Here is a 21,133-nt window from a genome sequence, read left to right as displayed (position 1 = left end):
GTGGGTAGAGCTGCTGCCTCACAGCATCAGAGGCCCAAGTTCGATCCTGACCTTGGTTGCTGTGTGTGGAGTTTGCAGATTCTCATTGTGACTGTGTGGATTTCGACTGGGTGCTCTGATAACCCCCCACATGACAAAGATGTCCAAATCTGTAGATTAATTTTCTTCCATAAATTGGCCATTGTGCAGAGGGAGCGGATGTGAAAGTGGGATAACAAGGAACTAATAATGAATGGGTTATTGTGTAGGAAGGAACTGCAGATGCTGGTTTACACCGAAGATAGACACAAAATGCTGGAGCAACTCAATGGGTCAGGCAGCATCTCTGGAGAAAAGGAACAGGTAGAGCCCTGTCCAAAGAAGAATCTCAACCCAAAACTTCACCTATTCCTTTTCTCCAAAGATGCCGCATGATCCGCTGAATTACTTCAGCATTTTGTGTTGATCTTTGCTGTGAACAGGTGCTGGATGTTGCATGGATTCAGTTGACAAAAGGGCCTGTTCCCTCGCTGTGTCTTTCATTCAATCAATTCAATCAATCAATAGGGATTGGAACACTTCTAGTTCAAATGGTCGGAATCTGCATCAGGCAGTTTCTGCTTAAACACGGCCTGGTGAGCAACATGTTAAAACCATAGTTTGATTCAACAATAACGATTCACCCCAACTTCTGAAGTCGTGCTCAGTGAATTGTTGCACTGGTCATCCGTGTTCAGAATTTTGGCATCATGTAGCACTGAAACAGGCCTATTTGAACCATAGTCTTTTAATCTTCAGATGAGGCCCATTGTAAAGCCAAGGAATTGATTTGGGAGGCATCCATAAAAGACATGCAAAGGAATTTAGAGAGAAGGGAGCTGGCCCCATACTGGCCAGGACAACATCACAATTAGTAATAATGTGAACTTTTAGATGGGAGTCAGAACCTTTTTCCCCAGGGTTGTAATGTTAAAGACTAGAGCGCATAACGTTCAGGTGAAAAGGGCAAAGTTTAAAGGAGATGTGCCGGACAAACCTTTTACCCTTGTATGCCAAAGGTATTGCTTAATCATTTGTATGATTAGTGATTTCAGTATGATTTCAAGAATAGTGAAAGGCTTGGATAGAGTGGATGTGGGGAGGATATTTCCACTAGTGGAACAGTCTAGGACGAGAGCGAATCGCCTCAGAATTAAAGGACATTTTTTTAGGAAGATGATGAGGAATTTGTTTAGTCAGAGGGTGGTGAATAAGTGGAATTCTCCGCCACAGAAGGCTGTAGAGGCCAAGTCAGTGGATATTTTTTTAAGGCAGAGAGAGATAGATTCTTGATTAGTACAGGTGTCAAAGGTTATGAGGATTACAGGTTTGGGAGGTGCTGTAGGAATAGTGTACATGAGTAACTGCAGTGCACTATGATGTTATGTGCCACAGCATGAGTGGGTGGGAGAGGGAGTAACTGTTTAGGATGATGGATGTGATGCCAGTCAAGTGGACTGTCCCAGCCCTGATGATGCAGACCACCGAGTGTGTTGTTGAAGCTACACTCATGCAGGGAAATAGAATGTATTCTTGCACGCAGCAGATTTGTACCTGAAAGATATGAGGAAGCATTTGGGTGTCAGAAGGTTTAACTTGTTACTCAAAACTTAGAAAGAGGCCATTCAACCCTTCAAGTCCATGCTGAGTCTCACAGCAACACTTTGGGCTCATTTTCACACTTCTTTTCTTGTAACTTATTCTTCCCCACAAGGTTATCAACGTCTGCTTGTTTCTGCTGCGCTAGCGGTAATTTAAATTAGTCCAATAACTTATTGACCAACACATATCAAATAATGACAAGACGGAGTACTGGAAGGAGATTGAGAACCTCGTAGCCTGGTGTCAAGCCAACAACCTTTCTCTCAAGGTCAGCAAGATCAAGGAGATAGTGATAGTAAATGCACAGAGTCTCGTGCCCAGAGTAGGCGAATTGAGGACCAGAGGACATCAGTTTAAAGTGAAGGGGAAAAGATTTAATAGGAATATGAGAGGTCACTTTTTCACACAAGGGCGGTGTGTGTGTGAAACAAGCTGCCAGAGGAGGCCGTTGAGGCAGGGACTAATGCAATGTTTAAGAAACAGTAAACAGGTACACGACTAGGTTACACAAAAAAGCTGGAGAAACTCAGCGGGTGCAGCAGCATGCTGCTGCACCCGCTGAGTTTCTCCAGCTTTTTTGTGTAACCTTCGATTCTCCAGCAACTGCAGTTCCCTCTTAAACACAGGTACACGACTAGGACAGGTGTGGAGAGATATAGGTCAAATACAGGCAGATGGGACTAGTGTAGTTGGGTCATGTTGGCTGGTGTTGGCAAGTTGGGCTGAAGGGCCATTATCCATGCTGTATGAATCTATGATCAACTTCAGGAAGCAAAATGGTAGACATACCCTGATATACATTGATGGCATCAAAGTAGATGTGGTTGAAATCTACAAGTTAACTGGGACTGGCCATATTGAAGCAACGCTCAAGAAAGCACACCAATGTCTCAACTTCCTTAGAAGGCTCAGTAAGTTTGGCATGTCCCCAACAACTCTCACCAACTTGTGTAGAATATATTTTACCTGGATACATCACAGCATAGTGTGGAAACAACTACATCCAAGTCAAGTTTATTTGTCACATACGCATATGAGATGTGCAGTGAATTGAAAAGAAAATTTGCCTGATGTGTTGGTATCCATGTTGTTTCATGTTTTGAGGAGGGTCCCAACAAAGACATGACAATGTAAAGCAGTGATACAAACGCTGAAAGCAAGATTTATTCCTGTTTCTAACTCTGTATTTAGGGTATTTGGAAAGTTTTGTGAGTTTTCTACTCTTGCCCAGCTTGAACGCCATTGAAACCTATCAGCTGTGAGACCACACCTAGAGTATTGTGTGCAGTTTTGGTCTCCAAACTTGAGGAAGGACATTCTTGCTATTGAGAGAGTGCAGCGTGGGTTCGTTCACGAGGTTAATTCCCGGGATGGCGGGACTGTCATATGTTGATAAATTGGAGCGGCTGGGCTTGTATACTCTGGAATTTAGAAGGATGAGAAGGGATCTTATTGAAATATATAAGATTTTACTTCGGAGTCACGTCAGTGACTACGTGAAGACCCCGCCAGCAGGCATGTGCGACATAGCGCCTCACGTATTGCACCAGCGATGGGCGGGGAAGAGCTCTCCCGTGGCAAAATTGAACAAACGGACCTACAGGTAAGAAATTTTATTCTAAGGTCGTATTTCTTTCCCTTGTTGTGCTTTGTGTTGTAGCACCATGGACAAGGGGAAGAAAAACGGGTCACGTCTCAATGGCTGCGGGGGACTGTGAAAGTTCCGACAGCCTGACAGCCGGGGGCGACCAGCGGCACCTGGATCGCAGAGTCTGCGGTCCACAGTCACGTCTACTCTGCACAGCTGAGCCCAGTGCCGCGAGCTGTACACCCGGAAACAGCGCAGCGGGCTGGAGGCAAATCCCAGAAGAAGTCAGTTAGAGCAGTGGAAGTGACCGTCTGGAGCGGTTGCCGTTGTCCAGTCACCGACATCAACTCTGCTCAGCTGAGCCCAGCGCCGCAAGCTGTACAGCCCGAACCAGCGCAGCGGGCTGGAGGCAAAGCCCGGCAGGAGTCGGACCGGCCGAAATACTCAGATGAGTCTGGCCGGGAGGACGCGCTGCCCGAGTGCAGCAGAGGTGCCGCTTCTCCCGCATAAAACGGTTGATGGAGCAAATGCTCCAATGTGACTTGCTCCTTGAGATGGAGCAAGCTCACTATGGGAGTCTTCGCACTCCCATAACATCACCTTATCGAGGGCTGTCCAATGCATCTTCCTCGACAGAGGGGAGCATTGCGGGCCAGGGCTGGGCTGGTCCTGAAGAAGGGGACGTGGCTGAAAAAAATAGCAGTGTGCTGGGGGTGCAGGATCCTAAGGAGCTACTGGGAGCGGTCACCAAATTTGCGGATCACCACAGTCGGGAGTACCATTGCAGACCAAGCTGGCGGCCAGCATCGACTCCCTGTCCTTCCATCCTCTGCAGGAACAGGTAGTTAACGAAAATATGGAGATGTACATGCTTCCTGTGAACTTTACTTCGTTAAAAGTGCCTGCAGTAAACAATGCGATCTGGAGGTACAGTGGGACTGGCATAAGAACCCAGGAGGTCAAACTACAGAAGATTCTAAAACTTCTGACAGCGGGCATAACATTGTTTGCTCGTTCAGTCGATGGTACTGAGATGACGGACACTCAGCAGGACACACTGGCATCACTCCGCAATACACAGCATGAAATCAATTGCTTGCGAAAGAGCGCAATAAAACCTGCCCTAAACCCTAAATTTGCAGGGTTGTGCGAAACAGCTGCAACACAACCGCAGATACTGCTGTTTGGGGGGGAAACTTGTCTAAACAAGTAAAAGAGCTCGACGAAGAGTTTAAAGCCGTTGGGCTCATGAGGGCATCATCAGCAATGGGTAGACCACACACCTCAGACGGCAGCACCCCTATGCATCCACCAGCAGGCATCAACACCAGGACGCTGGTGAAAGCATGACGGCCGCGCAGCAACCACAAAGGTCCTTTTTAGGCCAAGGCCCAGAGCGACCCTCATGGAAAATGTGCCAACACCGCACTGTGGCGCTTCGTCCGCAGAAGAGGCAGAAGCTGAAGAAGTGAACATACCATCGGCAACCATGGAGGTAAGTGGGCCTGGTTCCTTCCGGAACACAAGAGGTGTAGGACCTGTACTAACAAGAGGAATATGTTGCCAGCGCAATAACCTGGCCCTCAACACCAGCAAAACCAAGGAACTGATTGTGGACTTTGAAAGGAGTAGGAGGGGGACCCACAGCCCCATTTATATCAATGGGTCGATGGTTGAAAGGGTCAAGAACTTCAAATTCCTGGGCGTGCACATCTCTGAAGATCTTTCCTGGTCTGAGAACACTAACGCAAATATCAAAAAAGCTCATCAGCACCTCTACTTCCTGAGAAGATTACGGAGAGTCGGTTTGTCAAGGAAGACTCTAACTTCTACAGGTGCACAGTCGAGAGCATGCTGACCGGTTGCATCGTGGCTTGGTTCAGCAATTTGAGCGCCCTGGTGAGGAAAAGACTACAAAAAGTAGTAAACACTGCACAGTCCATCATCGGCTCTGACCTTCCTTCCATCGAGGGGATTTATCGCAGTCGCTGCCTCAAAAAGGCTGGCAGTATCATCAAAGACCCACACCATCCTGGCCACACACTCATCTCCCTGCTACCTTCAGGTAGGAGGTACAGGAGCCTGAAGATTGCAACAACCAGGTTCAGGAATAGCTACTTCCCCACAACCACCAGGCTATTAAATCTGGCTCGGACAAAACTCTGATTATTAATAACCACTTTCTGTTATTTGCACTTTACCAGTTTATTTATTCATGTGAGTATATATTTATATCATGGTATATGGACACATTTATCTGTTTTGTAGAAAATGCCTACTATTTTCTGTGTGCTTGAGCAAAGCAAGAATTTCATTGTCCAATACAGGGACACATGACAATAAACTCACTTGAACTTGAACGAACATTACACTTGTTTTGGGAAGCATGGAGGTTTATTACCACTGATAAAAATATACTACAGAGTATTCAGGGATACGAAATTGAATTCATCCAAAAGATATGCCACCAGTTCAACATGTGCCTAACCGAACGTTGTACTCTCACAACAGGAGAAATTGGAAGGACAGGCAGAACTGGAAAGGTTATATACCAAAGGTATAATAGAGGTCAGCACATGGCTCTCTAAAATTTGTATCCAATATATTTACGAAAACCAAAAAAGATAGTGGATGACACATCATCATTGACTTAGTACATGTAAAGTAGACTCATTTGGGATCATCGTCGATACCTACAATTTAACTGGATGGAGCAACTATGGCAGTATACAGCATTGCCTAATGTCTTCAGCCCAAAGACTGTTCACCAAGATATTAAAAACGGCCTTGGCAATACTTAGGAAACAAAACATATTTTCAAGGCATATCTTGATGATATATTAATTGTGGGGAAAACCCTGGCACTAGCTAAATCAGCTACCAAACATTTGTTTGAAGTTCTGGGGTTCATCATCCATCCAGATAAATCTAAGTTGACGCCATCCACAACTATGGACTATCTGAAATTCACAATTAACACTATCCACATGTCTGTAACATTGCCAAAGAGTAAAGCAGCAGACTTAGTGGAAGCCTGCAACAAATTGATTGTTACAAATAAACCATCTATTTGACACGTGGCAAGAGAAATTAGGAAACTAGTAGCAGCATTTCCAGCTACTCAGTTTAGACCTTTGCATTATCAAAGTTTAAAAAGGGCAAAGGTGCAAGCACTAAAACACCATACAGGTCACTTTGATCGACCTATGCAGTAACCAGCCAAAGCAATTTCGGAGTTACAATGGTGGAAGGGAGCAATGGACGCTTTCTCGCTGTATTGGGGAAAATTGTTTTCTATGCTTTTCCCCCCTCCTGCCTCATCAGTCGGGTCCTACGCAAAAAAATACATATGGACTCAGCATTAGGTATCTTGGTAGTACCCGTTTGGCCAACACAGCCATGGTTCCCTGTGGTCCTTGACATGGTCTTTGAACCATATATGTCCATCATGCTAGATCTGGGCTGACGGACAGGACTATGAACATGATCATGGCGGCCTATCGAGAGTCAACAAAAAAGCAGTACCTCTCCAGCATAAGAACATGGGAGTCATATTGCTCAAGGACTGGTGTAGCGTATAATACAGCTACAATCACCAACGTCCTGGAATTCCTGTCCAGCCTTCATATTGATGAAGGACTGAGCTGCAGTGCTATCAATTGTGCTAGGAGTGCCCTGTCAGCTTACTGGTGACAGGCACCAGGACAGCTCTCCATGGGATCTTACCTTCTAGTTGCCAAACTTATGAGGGTTATTTACAACACTAACCCTCCTAGAGCGAGGTACTCCCAGATCTGGGACGTCAGTGTTGTACTCGCGTTGCTAAGGGGTTGGTCACTAGCAATGTCCCTGTCCCTGGAAAAGCTCACATTAAAATCAGTATGCTGATGGCATTGGTCTCAGCTCAAAGGGTCCAGTCTCTACATATACTGAGACTGGGCAATATGATGGTATCTACAGAAAAGATAAACTTCACATCTTGGAGCTGGTTGAACAAATAAGACCAGGAACATCAGGACAGAATTGGAATTCCAGGCATACCCGACTGTGTGATTCACACCTTCTACTATACCTTCTACTACTAAAACTATTAAGAGAATTGGTGCTATGGGTCAGCCATAAACAGCCTCATGGCCGGGTATCAGCACAGACCATCTCTAGATGGCTCAGACAGGTTTTGGGAGCTGCTGGGGTGGATACTGACATTTTTAATCTCATTCCACAAGGGCAGCAGCAACACTGGCAGCTAGAGACATGGACGTGCCTATGGACCATATCCTGGCAACAGCAGGATGGTCTAGAGAGAAGACCTTCCAACTCATTTATAATAAGCCAATAACCAAACCTGCGGTGTTGCAGAATCAATTTTGAAATCTGTAATATATTTAGCCCAAGGGAGCATTAATCTTGTTAATATAAATTGTTATTATTTGAATTTGATTCATGTCTGAATACGATAACATACTTCCTCCCTTGGATGACTTTGGCAGTGAGTGAAGCATGGACAGGTTCCACGGCATGAAATCACAGATCTTTAAAATCTTCACGTAGTCACTCACGCGACTCCGAAGTAAAATAGTAAGATAAAACGAGAACTTGCCAGTTTGAAGTTTGATCTTTATTTTATGAGGAGTTACGTTGAGGGAATACGTGCCCTCCACGCCCACCCTCTATAAATAATGGTCAACTGGTATCCTAGTTCTTATCTTATTATGTTTATTTCACTTACTATTACTGTGATTTCACACTGCTGCTTTAAAGAATGTCGCACATGCGTGCTGACGGGGTCTTCACGTATTCCCTCAACGTAATTCCTCATAAAATGAAGATCAAACTTCAAACTGGTAAGTTCTCGTTTAATCTTACTATTATTAAGGGTTGGACACACTAGACGCAGGAAATCTGTGCCCAATGTTGGGGAGTCCAGAACCGGGGCCATAGTTTAAGAATAAGTGGTACACCATTTAGAACGGAGATGAAGAAAAACAAAGTGTTGTGAGTGTGTGGAATCTCTGCCTCAGAGGGCAGTGGAGGCTGGTTCTCTTGATGCTTTCAAGAGAGATTTAGATAGAGCTTTTAGGGATAGTGGAGTTAAGGGATATGGAGAGGAGGCAGGAACAGGGTACTAATTGGGGATGATCAGCCATGATCACATAGAATAGTGGTGCTGTCTCGAAGGGCTGAATGGTCTACTCCTGCACCTATTGTCTATCTATTGTCTATCCAAAACTGCAGGAAATTGCAGAGAGTTGTGGATGCAGCCCAAACCATCACATAAACCAACTGCCCTTCCATTAGCTCCATCACACTTCATGCTGCCTCGGCAAGGCCACCAGCATGATGAACGACGAGTCTCACCTCAGTCACTCTCTCTTCTCCACTCTCGCATTAGGCAAGAGGTACAGAAGTATGAAAACACATACCTCAAGATTCAGGGACAGTTTCTTCCCAGCTGTTATCAGGCAATTGAACCATCCTACCACCAACTAGATAGCATTCCTGACCTACCATCTACTTCTTTGGAGATCCTCGGACTACCTTTGATTGGACTTTACTGGACTTTATGTAGCACTAAACATGACTCCCTTTATCCTGTATCTGTACACTGTGGATGGTTTGATTGTAATCATGTATAGTGTTACTGCTGCCTGGATAGCATGCAACAAAAAGCTTTTAACTGTACCTTGGGTACACGTGACATTAAGCAAAACTAAATTTACGGTGTGGGAGGTAACCAAATGCAGAAAAAGCAAACTGTACACAGACAGCAACAGAGATTAGAATTGATTCCTGATCACTGGAGTTCTATGTACACTGACACCAGTTGTATTGCCTTGCAGGTTATCCAGGATACCTGTAAAAGAATAAATGTTGAAAATGCTCAGCACCATGATTTTGGGTGGTGGTCTTGTAAGGGAGGGTGCTCCTCAAACTGTGGAGCATCTTGGACAATACAGCTCTCGCCCTCCATGGCACACTGATCAACCAGAGGAGCACTTTCAGCAGCAGACTGGTTCCACCAAGCTGTAGGACAGAACGCCACAGGAGATCCTTCTTCCCTGCAGCTATCAAACTGTACAACTCCTTCCCCTTCTGCCATGGAGTAGACTGTCTCCCCTCCCCATCCCAATCTTTGCACATCCCCAATCCTTTCTACTCGTCACTTTAATTTAACGTTTCATGTACCTTGTTGTGTTTTATGACTGTCGGCAGATCAATTTCCGTCCTGGGATAAATAAAGTTGTATCGTATCGTATCACAGGCAACATTAACTCTGCATTTATCTCTGCAGATACTGCTCAAGTTGCCAAACATCCCAACATTTTGTATGCTTTTTTATGTTAGTTTTTCAGCAACTGCAATATTTTACTTTTACAATAACTAACAGTCATGCTGATGTAAAGATCTCCAGAATTCATTGTTTCTATTTAGGAGCAAAGGAAATAAGGTAGATGCTAATAAAACCAACTGCTTGCAAGATCCAATTTCTAAAATGTTCACGTTTTATTTTATTTTTTCCTCTTTATAACAGTAGTTCTCATATTGTATGTGATGCAATAATGGCAATGTGTGGCTTATCCCAGTTTAATTGATTGTATTGTAAACAATGTCATCATAAGGCACAATGATTGTATGAAGAAAACGAAAGGCAGCCCCGAATGGTAGCACAAACTACCTGACCACAATTAAAATATAATTTTTAAACCGTAATTTCCTAAAAACTTTCAAAAAATAATACAAATATTGACACTGGACTCAAACACTGCTGCTGCAAATTTCCTTGCATTCAGCTTTCACAGGGATGATTGTGTTTCCACCGAAGATTTGCAATATCCTTACAATTTTAGGAATTGCTCTACAGCCATTTATCTATATCTTTCTTGTTGGTGTTTAACCAATCTATATTTGTCTGCACAGTTTCAAGAGCTTGTTTGCGAGGGATTTCTCCGGCTCCAGCTTCTGGATATTTTGCAAAGAAGTCTTTCATCTGAAATGAATAAACATAAATTTGGTATCTTTGGGGAAAGAAATTGTCCATTAAAGTAATTACTGTTCCCTACTGATCTACACAATAGTTTCTCTTTTCCCCTTGCTCTCTTCTGGAGCAATTGATTGATTCAATAGATTGTTATCCAGTACACAGTCACCACCCATCAAAACTTTCCTTTCCCTTTCATCATTTCAAAGGAAGCAGTCTTTCCTATATAGACAACAAATGCTGGAGTAACTCAGCGGGGCAGGCAGCATCTGTGGATGGAAGGAATGGGTGGTATTTCGGGTCGAGACCCTTCTTCAGACTGAGAGTCAGGGAAAGAGGGAGATGCAGAGATAAGGAAGGGTAAGGTGTGAAAACCAGACATCAAAAGAGATGCAGTTCAAGGAAAATGTAGAATAGATCATTGTTAGCTGGGAGAAGGTACTTCAGCATTTTGTGTCTATCTACGGTATAAACCAGCATCTGCAGTTCCTTCCTATACATTCTTTCCTATATATCCTGATCTAGAGCTCAAAGCAGCCCGCTACCCTCCCATTCACATGGCACCTTCCCAGATAAGCATGATTAATGCCGAATGTATTTCCGATGCATTCTTCCCATTATTCACCACCCCAAATAATTTGACATGCAATCGTAATTAACTTGGATTATTTTTTCTAGTTAGTAAATTATAATTGTGTTTTTATTTCATAATTCAATTGATAATTTTTCTCGCCATCTCCAATCAGTCCACAAGCATCACCCTGACATCTTGTCACCCTCATTTTAATTATCTAACTTATGCTCCCATGTTCTCAATGTTCAACACAAGAAGCTCAACAGAAGTTCAAGGATCTTTCAATTAGTAATTTCAAAGCCCTTTGACTACAATAATTACAAATCATTATCACAGTTTCCATTTTCCCGTCTTAGAACCATACTTCTGGAACATATACCAGTGTGGTTTCTCTCTGTTTCTCTCTTCACTGCCTGATACTTTCAGAACCAGAGAGAAATTCCAGCATTTATGTTTTATACTCGATGCTCTATTGGCCCCCTGAAAATGGGTTTGAGTACAGGTAACCTCCTTGTTACAGCCATCTGGGAAATTCACCCGTACAGAATTCATAAAACACAGCCCAAAAATTTGACATATGAATAAAATGTACTTTTTCGTAATACATGTGGAGATGACTTGGCTTTGCTTAATAGAAATTCACAATGTGGACAGTTTTCTAGGAATGCAACCATTCCGCAATGCAGGTGTCACCTCTATTAATTAAGAAATTACATGTTTGTTTAAAGAAAAATAGAGCAAATGTAAATTTATTCCAATAATCCTTGACCACTGTAATATTTGATTAGATTGGATGTGGAGAGGATGTTTCAATTAGTGGGAGTGTCTAGGACTAGAGATCATAGCCTCAGAATTAAAGGACGCTCTTTTAGGAAGGAGATGAGGAGACATTTCTTTAGTCACAAGGTGGTGAATCTGTTGAATTATTTCCCACAGAAGCCAAGTCAGTGGATATTTTGAAGGCAGGGATGGATACATTCTTGATTAGTACAGGTGTCATAGGTTATGGGGGGAAGGCAGGAGAATGGGGTTAGGAGAGAGAGAGATCAGTCATGATTGAATGGTGGAATAGACAATGGGCCGAATGGCCTAATTCTACTCCTATTCCTTATGCCCTTAAGACCTTTATTATAGATTGTAAGAAGATCAGGAATGTCCCGGATAGTTTGTTCAATTTTGGAGCCAATCAGGGAACGGAGTATTTAAGCAATTAACATGTGTAATGAGAGAGATTTATTAATGGTCTCACACTTAAGGATCCTCTCGTGAAGAGTTATCAAAACATGATAGAATTTCAGATTCAGTTTAAAGGTGATTTGTTCCTTAACCATAAGGCAGAATTGGCTGATACAAACTAGGAAATTAGATTAAAGTTTAAAATTATAGATAAATAGCGGCCTAGATCTAACAAGATTTGATCATTCTCAGACAAGTGAAGGAATTTAGAACTGCCGTTAATTGAAAGAATGGGTGGAAATGTTGCAATGATTTGTGATCGTTTGCTCGTGTGTCAGACGGCGTATAGCTCGCTGTTGGCTCCTGTCGTCGTCCAACATGTTGACAGAATTGGTCACCTGACGCGTCACAGAGTGCATCGTGCCGTCGTTTCCGGGGATCGCCACGTGGAGGCTTCTGACATGATCCCCGATTTGTGATGATCCAGAAGATTAGTGAACATTTTTAGAAATTGGTGAAGGGTGATTTAAAAAACAAATGGAGGAAATGCATCAAACGTGAATGAGCAAGAAATATTAAAAAATACAAAGAACTTTTACTACTATATAAAAAGAGAGAAAAGAAGGTGTCTATTTCTTGGATGAGACTAAGTTTTTTGTTTTGCAAAGTAAGGAAATAGTAAAAACTGCAAACACAAGTTTAGCATCTGGCTTCACACTTGAAGATACAAAAAATGCCTATAACAGTAAAAAAAAATCAGAGGCCAAATGAGAGGAGAATGATTACAAAATCACTAGAGAATAGCTGCCAGGAAGACTGATGCAACTCAAGGCAGACAGTTCTGAATCTGATAATTAGCTGCAGACGTTACAGATATTTTGCAGTGATCTGTCAACTTTCCCTACGGTCTGAGAAGGTCCCTGTGGATAGCAAACCTACAAAAGTAATATCTTTATTCAAGAAAAGAGGAAGATGTAAAGCAGAGAACAAAATGGCAATTGGCTTAACATCTATCATTGGGAAAATGCTGGAATCCATTACTAGTAACAGGACATTGAGAATAATAATACAATCAAGCAGTGACAAATTTATGAGAGGGTGTAATATACAGGGTAGGTAAAGGGGAACCAACATTCAATAAGGTGTCACGTAAAAGGTTACTACTCAAGGTAAGAACTCATGGCATGGTTATATTAACTGGAATTATGGATTGGCTAACCAACAGAAAACAAAATATTGGGAGAAATTTATCATTTTCAGATTTGCAAATCGGATGGCTGAGTGCCAAGGCCACTAAGTTCCAATCTATATTCAAGACTGATATTTTGTAGCATTCAATGATGCTACAAAAATGGGATGAAAAGCAAGTTGTGAGGAGGATGCAAAGGGAGATTGATAGACTGAGCGAGCTGTGCAAAAAATTGGCAGATGGTGTATAATGAAAAACATCCAATTTTGCAAGAGGAAAATAAACAAAAACATTATTTAAATGGAGGGAAACTAGAGAATGTACAGAGGGATTTGGGTGCCCTCGTACAGGAAACACACAAAGTTAGTATGCAGACATAGCAGGCAATTAGAAAAGCATATGTGAATTTGGCCTTTACTGCAAAGGGGCTGGGATATAAAAGTAGGTGGCTTGCTATACCTCTTGGACAGACCACTCTGAGCATGATGTACACTTTATGCATTATTTATTTAAGGAAGGAAATATTTGTAATTATATCAATTCTGAGATTGTTTAGTGGGCTGATGTATTAGATGACAAGGTTAGTCCAGAAGAAAGGTTGAGTAGGATGGATGTATACTTTGGAGTTTCAAAGGATGAGAAGCAATCTTACTGAAACAAATAAGAATATGCAGGGCTCGATAGGGTTTATAATCAGAGGGCCCTTCCTGTAGTTGGGAAATCTAGAATTAGGGTGCATAGTTCCAAATAAGGCGTTGTCCAATTAAGAAGGAAACAAGAAACCTTCTGTGAAGGTGGTGACTCTTTGGAGTTCTTCATCCCAGAGAGTTGTACAAGATTAGTCAGTGATTACAGTCAAGAGTAAGATAGATGTTTGGTCTGTTGGGTAGTCGAAGGTTATGCTGAGCAGGTGCAAAGTGGAGAAGACTTGCAGAGTCTCCTGTTTCTATTCATCACATTTTTATTTCAGATTTATCACGCACATGGTATGTTGCCTTTGGAATGCAAACGTGTTCCTGATTTCTATGGTTCTTCCAATTGTTAACAGAAAATGCCTACTTTTTCATCACCTGCACGTTGACCACGTGCTAGTTAGAGCAATTTTTTAAGTTGCTAAAGCTTCTTAGTATCTTACTTATAATCCTGTAGTGTCTGATTCTTGTCATGTAAATTTACCACTGAGTCAAGACTTTAGTTGCTGTCTTACCTTCCTTCCAACCTCTCAACACCTACAAATTCAAGGGCCCACATCTTACTTTCATTAAACAGTGTATCCCAGTCCCACTTTGCACAAACTCTCACAATTAAAACCAGCCTGCACCTGAGAGTGGAGCTCCGAAATAACAGATAACTGTCTTTGAATTTTATTTATTTCCATTTGTCTGAGTGAGCTTGTGATCTTGTCTCACAAATGCATAGCTCCAGATTCAGGAACAGTTTTTCCCCCAGCTGTTATCAGGCGACTGAACAGTCTTCTCATCATTTGGATGTGCGGCCCTGACCTCCCTCCAACCTCCTTGGAGATCTCTGAGCTGTCTTTAATCGGACTTCAATGTTACATCTTTGCACTAAACGTGGTACAATTTATCATTTATCCGTGCACTGTGGACAGCTTGATTGTAATCATGTATAGTATTTTCTTTGACTGAATAGCAGGCAAACAAAAGCTGTTCACTGTACACATGACAATAAATTAAATATATACTACTAATCAGGATTTACACACAATAGTGCAAGAAAAAAAAATCAAAGGTTTTCTAAAACTGCCATCTTGCGACTTACCTGCCACAAACTGAGTTCAGTGTTAAATGAACTTGTTATTCTCAATATCAGTCGTCCAAGATTTCTACTAGTGATTGTGTATCTGAAAGGTGAATACAATGTAGGTTTGTTAAGCTGTTCTTTAAAGCAATATTAAACACTTGATCATCCCAAATACATTCCTTTGAATACGTGAACATGCACCCAGGACATGTCAGGAATACACAGGCACATCGTGTGTGGATTCCTGACAGTCAAGGCCCTTGACTGGCAACATATTCTCAGAAAATGATTCCCTAAACCTGAAGGAAAAAAGTGGTGGGTCATTTTCATATCACTCCCTGTGATACCCTGCTGTACACAAATGACTGCTGAATTTCCACTGTTATACATCAAACTAAAATTTACCACCTTACTGTAAAATAGTTAGGGAAATGTAGAGAAAGTAATTTATCTTTCTTAAATTAACTGAAGAAAAGAGTTTTTTTTTTTCTTTCGAAGAACTTGCATTAAAACTACCATCCAAAAGGTGATTTATTTTCCACCTTAGATATTTAATCATGATCACCCAGAAAGCTTTTTCGATCCATTAAAATGCATGCTAACATGGCACTATGTGAGTATCCAATGCAAGTATCATGCAGGGAACATAAGGGGTACATTGTCCCAACATGTGGCATACAAAAACCGCGTGTTACATTGATATTTGCACACAAAATTGAAAGTGTGATTCTCTTCAACATTGGGTGCTCAGAGAGCAATAATTGGTGTTGTGAACTGCCAAGTCAAATCGTGATGCTAATTTGAGACTCCTTCCCTTCATAGGGTATATGTGAGATGAGAGAGGGTACCCCACACCTTTGAAGGCCAAAGGGATATTGTAATGTTAGAGGTGTGTGCTTGGGGCAAGGGTTGCTGCATTTGTCCCACCACAAACATGAAAGGTTCTTACAGTGACAATGAAAATGTTGCTGCCATCTGTGATGTGTGGCCCTGATAGCAGGCCTTGTTTAATTGGTGGACTCCACAATGACAGCTAAGGTAAGAATGAGTCTTTTAAAGCATCTGGAACATCATCATGCTTTTATGAAGGCTTGGTCCTTCAATCAAAGTCCAATCTATTCTTGCATGTCTACGTGTGCCACAATATGGCAGCAATAACATCAATCATTCAATGTGTGTTGATGAACACTAGCAGACATTGTAAGTTTAATTCAGAGATACATCATTGAAACAGGCCCTTCGGTCCACCAAGTCCTTGACGACCACCAATTACACTAGTTTTATGTTATTTCACTATCACACCCACTCAGTGGCGTAGCGTGGGGAGGGGCCAGTGGGGCGGCTGCCCCGGGCGCTAAATGTTTAGGGGCGCAAAAAAATTGTTGAATAAATTAAAAAAATAAAATTAAGAGGCCCGGGGAGCCGTTGGAGCGAGGAGGGGTTACCTGGAGCTGTGAGTATAAAAACAGCGTGGGCCAGGCCGCCGCTGCCGCCGCCCCAGCTCCAAGTTCTGGTCGCCGCTGCCGCTGTCCCAGCCACCGCTGCCTCTGCCCCCCCCCCCCGCCCCCGCCCCACCCGCACCTCTGCCCCCACCCCGCCCCCCCCCCCCCCCCCCCCCCCCCCCCCCCCCCCCCCCCCCCCCCCCCCCCCCCCCCCCCCCCCCACTAATGAGGAGGCGCAAAACTTTAAACTGCCCCGGGCGCTCACAACCCACCCTACGCCACTGCATCCACTTCTTCCACTGCAGGGGCAATTCTCCGAGGCCGCAAACCCGCAAGTCTTTGGGACTCAGGAGGAAACCAGAGCACCCGCAGGAAACCCATGCAATCACAGGAAGAACAACAACCAAGGTCAGGATCGAATACGGGTCTCTGACATTGTGAGGCACCAGCTCTACCATAAGGTCATAAGGGATAGGAGTAGAATTGGGCCATTTGGCCCATTAAGTCTACTCCGCCATTCAATCATGGCTGATCTTTCTCTCCTTCCAAACCCCATTTTCCTGCCTTCTCCCCATAACCTTTGACATCTGTACTAATCAAGAATCTGTCTTTCCCTGCATTAAAAATATCCATTGACTTGGCCTCCACAACCTTCTGTGGCAGAGAATTGCACAGATTTACTACACTATGATTAAATAATTTCCTCCTCATATCCTTCCTAAAAGAACATAATTTATTTCTAAGGCTATGACCTCTAGTCTTATACTCTCCCACCAATGGAAACATTCTCCCCACATCCACTCTGTCCTAGCCTTTCACTATTCTCTATGTGTCAATGAGGTCCCCCTCATTCTTCTAAACGCCAGTGAGTACAGGCCCAGTGCCGACAAATGCTCATCATAGGTTAACCTACTCATTTCTGCGATCATTCTTTTAAACCTCCTCTGGACCTTCTCCAGAGCCAGCACATCCTTCCTCAGATATGTTGCCCACAATTGCTCACAATATTCCAAATGTGGCCTTACCAGCACCTTATAGAGCCTCACCATTACATCCCTGTTTTTGTATTCAAGCCTTCTTGAAATATATGCTAGCATTGAGTTTGCTTTCTTTACTGATTTGACTTGCAGATTACATTTTTGGGAATCCTGCATCAGTACTCCCAGTCCCTTTGCACCTCCCATATCTGGATTCTCACCCCATTTAGAAAATAGTCTATGCCTTTATTCTTACTGCATGACTCCACATTTTGCTATACTATATTCCATCTGCCACTTCTCTGCCCACTCTCCCAGCCTGTCCCTTTTGCAGAGTCCCTGCTTTCTCTACACTACCTGACCCTCCGCCTATTTTCGTATCATTTTTGCCACACAGCCTTCAATCCCCTCATCCAAATCTTTAACATACAAGCTGCACCACTGTGCTGTGCAAGCTCAGTGTCCAGGAAGAACCATGATACAATTTATCACTGTATACTGTGTGTATAGAGGTGCAGATTGCTTGGCACATTCAATCTTAGGCTTTGAAGTAACATTTTCAGCCCAGTTTATTTTCATTTAGGTCACAAATCCGACGTATTGACTGGTTTTCTCTACATTGGTGTTGCCTGACCTGATGAATTTTTCCAGCATTCTGTTTTTATTTCAGATATCCAACATTTTCAATTTTGCGCCATTCACTATTGTATCCAACCGTCCATTACCAAACCGCTCCAATTGCGGATTGCTCGCTTATGCACATTAAAAAAAAGGTATTTGAGATATCTGCCTTTGAATTAAATATGCATTGTGAAAAGATTTGAGATTTTACAGAACAATAGGCAGGAGATTGGGGTTGTGAGGGAAAGATGGATCAGCTATGATTGAGTGGTGGAGTAGACCTGATGGGACGAATGGCTTAATTCTGCTGCTAGAACTTATGAATAGAGCTATGATTCTGACCATTAACAACTTGGGAGAAACATAAATTTGAATAAGTTAACTTGTTTGTGAAACTGTACTGGCAGAAGAAAAGATGAGACGTTTCTACCTTTGCACTAAGTATTCCCAGTTGAGTCGTGTCCAATCCCATGCCATCGTTTTTCCGTACTTATTGTATGAAATGTACCGGATTATAGTAAACACATCCTGACTCTTTATTAGACTTTCATTCTTTAGATATTTTAAGAACCTGGATTATAAAGAAAAAAAAAATTAGTAGATTGATATTTGAGACAATAATAACAGATTTATATCTATAATGACATATTGGGTATTGGCCATCTGTTTTGTAAGTTGGCCTTCAGTTTCTCCTTGTAGTGGAATTTCAGATCTAAATATATTCATAAATTTTGTGTTGCTTGCTCAATCTGCCATGGCCACAGTCTTTGATGACTTTTAACTGAGTACTGCTGAAATGGCAACCAGATAAACAACTAGGGATAATTGAGAAAAGCTTTGAACAGAATTTGAAATTACACCAAAAAACAAATACAGTTTTTGGAAAATCTTTTCAGTTTCTGCAGTGGCAACAGTGTTGCAATAAATCTCATGAAGTAGTTCCAGAGCAGTTTTATTAATGTCTAATGTTTTATGTGTCATTCCTAATTGTCACTGTGTGTCATGTTGTCACTTGCGGGTGGAGCACCAAGGCAAATTCCTAGTAGGTGAATACTTGGCCAATAAACTTATTTGTTCATTTTGCAATTACCTGTCCAAAAGTTGTACATCTTCCACTGAAGCCAACCCGTACAGAAGCTTGTCCTTCTCCTGAGCAAGGGGCGTTTCCTGGTACATCTTAAACATGTATTCCCACAAAGTCTGATTCCCAATTCGTTGCATTCCATAACGGTACACAATCAGTCGCAGATTAGGTGCAATACTAGAATAAATAAAATTAATTTGAAATTATTTGCAAACGGCAATCTTTTAAGAGTATTTTTACTAAAATAATGCTGTATTAAGGATGGTGAAATTGGGGTGAGTGAGGAAGAGTGTGCATTTTGTCCCATAATTTGAGGCATTAATATTTAACAATTGTGCAATATGACTGCAACCCATTTTCCACCACATTTTTTAAATGAAGGTTGCAAAGTGTGTGTTTATCTTGCGCTCAAAAAATAGAATGCCCATTATAATACATAATCAGGCTCAAAATTGTAATACCAGCCTGCTTGGATTCCCAGGGTTTAGTAACACCATCACCTGAAGTAGGAGCAGCTGGATTCAGCCGACATCTGCCCTTTGTCGCAGAACTGCTCTCTCCAACCCCACAAACAAACCTTCTGCAATCATTGCTGAGAACCCAAGACCATTGTCGGCTTCTATTGAAGTTTGCCCAAACGAGAGCAAGTAAAAATCTCCAAATTCTTTGAACAAATTGAAAGGAATAAAAAAGTGGAAATTCTTCTTAAGTAATTCTTAATAAAGCCGATGACCACAATTTCTGCCTTCCAGCCCTCCCTCCTCACGGTACTCTCTCGACCTTTCCCTATATATATCAGAGGCAATTTGCTTACCTTTTTCCTACCAACCATTCTTCAAATAAGCTGGTTGCATTGTTCAATGCTTCAGTATCTCCCATGCGGCATGCAAGCCCCAGAACATCTTCCCTTAATAACCTAGGGATACAGCAAAATTAATCTGTAGGCTAGATGAGGCAATTCAATAGTTGGAGGGATTCATCATTATATTATGACAAAATAGTAAACCTGTTTAAATGGGTGTTTGAATCATTCCAACCAAGTGTACTTGCAATGGGCTTCACCTGGTTTCTCCAATACATCTACAAAACCAAAAATGCCAAGGAAAACATGATTGGTATGAGCTTTCATATTGACTTTTATTCATTCTTTCAAGATATTAATTATAGATCACCTGGAATTTTGGGTAAAGATTATAATCATCTTCTAGCATGTCCCGAATATATGCAATCGATGAAATGGCTTTTGACCAAGGTAAATAATCTTCTTCTTTGCTTAGATATTTTGTCATGTTTAAAGCCACAGAATAGTTTAGCAGGGTTGCCCTGCAGAAAAAGACAAACATCACAGGATAAGTAATTACAATTCAGCACCCTAACATATTTTATTTGTGTCAATACAAATGTTGGTGTCAGGTGACCAGCATCTGCCCTTGATTCATTTGAATGTGCAACATTTATTGAGACCAATCCTGAATAATCTGAGCCTCCGCAGCCCTCATGAGCATAGAATTTTAAAGATTTACTGCCCTCTGGATGAAGGCAGTTCTTCTTACCCCAGTCCAAAAAGGACTGTCTTTTCTTTTGGTACGATGTCCTCTAGTTCCAGATACTCCATCAACATCCCTCAACTTACTATGTCAAGCCCTATATGAAGTTAGTATGTTTCAAGACCACCCCTCATTCTTCTGAACTCTTGAGAATATAGACTCAGTGTATTTTGGCTCCTCTGATGACATTTCTTCCTTTTCATTACTCCTGTATATCCTTCCTTGAGAAGGGAGACCCGACTTGTACGCAATATTCCAGAGACTTATGTAATTGCAGTAAGGCATCTTTATTCTTGTATTCAAATCCTCTTGCAATAAAGGTTCAACCTCCAAGAACACCCAAATCCCTCTGAAGAGCAACACTTCAATTTATCACCATTTACTTTTTTTTTCTTTCTTTTGCAATCAATTTTGATGACCACTACTTTTTCCACATTATATTCATTTTACCTCATGCTCACCCAATCATTTAAGGTCTATATCTTGGTGAAGCTTCTCTGTATCTTCCTAAAGGGCCTGTCTCACTTTCACGACTTAATTCTTTCAACCCGACCATTTGTTTACCCGTGGAC

The 21,133-nt window shown here is 42.1% G+C and overlaps 1 protein-coding gene across 2 annotated transcripts in view; it reads right to left on the bottom strand.

Moving 5' to 3' along the window:
• Positions 1-9,693: 9,693 nt before the first annotated feature.
• enpep (glutamyl aminopeptidase) overlaps positions 9,694-21,133 on the bottom strand; it is a 128,641-nt gene continuing 117,201 nt past the window's right edge. For both annotated transcript variants that reach the window (XM_055645385.1, XM_055645392.1), the window contains exons 14-20: positions 20,187-20,337; positions 20,021-20,094; positions 19,829-19,930; positions 19,021-19,191; positions 18,361-18,501; positions 14,909-14,990; positions 9,694-10,196 (exon numbers count right to left, since the gene is read on the bottom strand). In XM_055645385.1, the coding sequence (XP_055501360.1) occupies positions 10,065-10,196; positions 14,909-14,990; positions 18,361-18,501; positions 19,021-19,191; positions 19,829-19,930; positions 20,021-20,094; positions 20,187-20,337 (853 nt within the window). In that variant the 3' untranslated portion in view covers positions 9,694-10,064. The remainder of the gene's footprint in view (positions 10,197-14,908; positions 14,991-18,360; positions 18,502-19,020; positions 19,192-19,828; positions 19,931-20,020; positions 20,095-20,186; positions 20,338-21,133) is intronic.

Source organism: Leucoraja erinacea, chromosome 1, assembly GCF_028641065.1.
Source record: "Leucoraja erinacea ecotype New England chromosome 1, Leri_hhj_1, whole genome shotgun sequence".
NCBI lineage: Eukaryota > Metazoa > Chordata > Chondrichthyes > Rajiformes > Rajidae > Leucoraja > Leucoraja erinaceus.
Note: the sequence above shows the minus strand (reverse complement) of the source record. Positions and strands in the feature narration are given on the sequence as shown.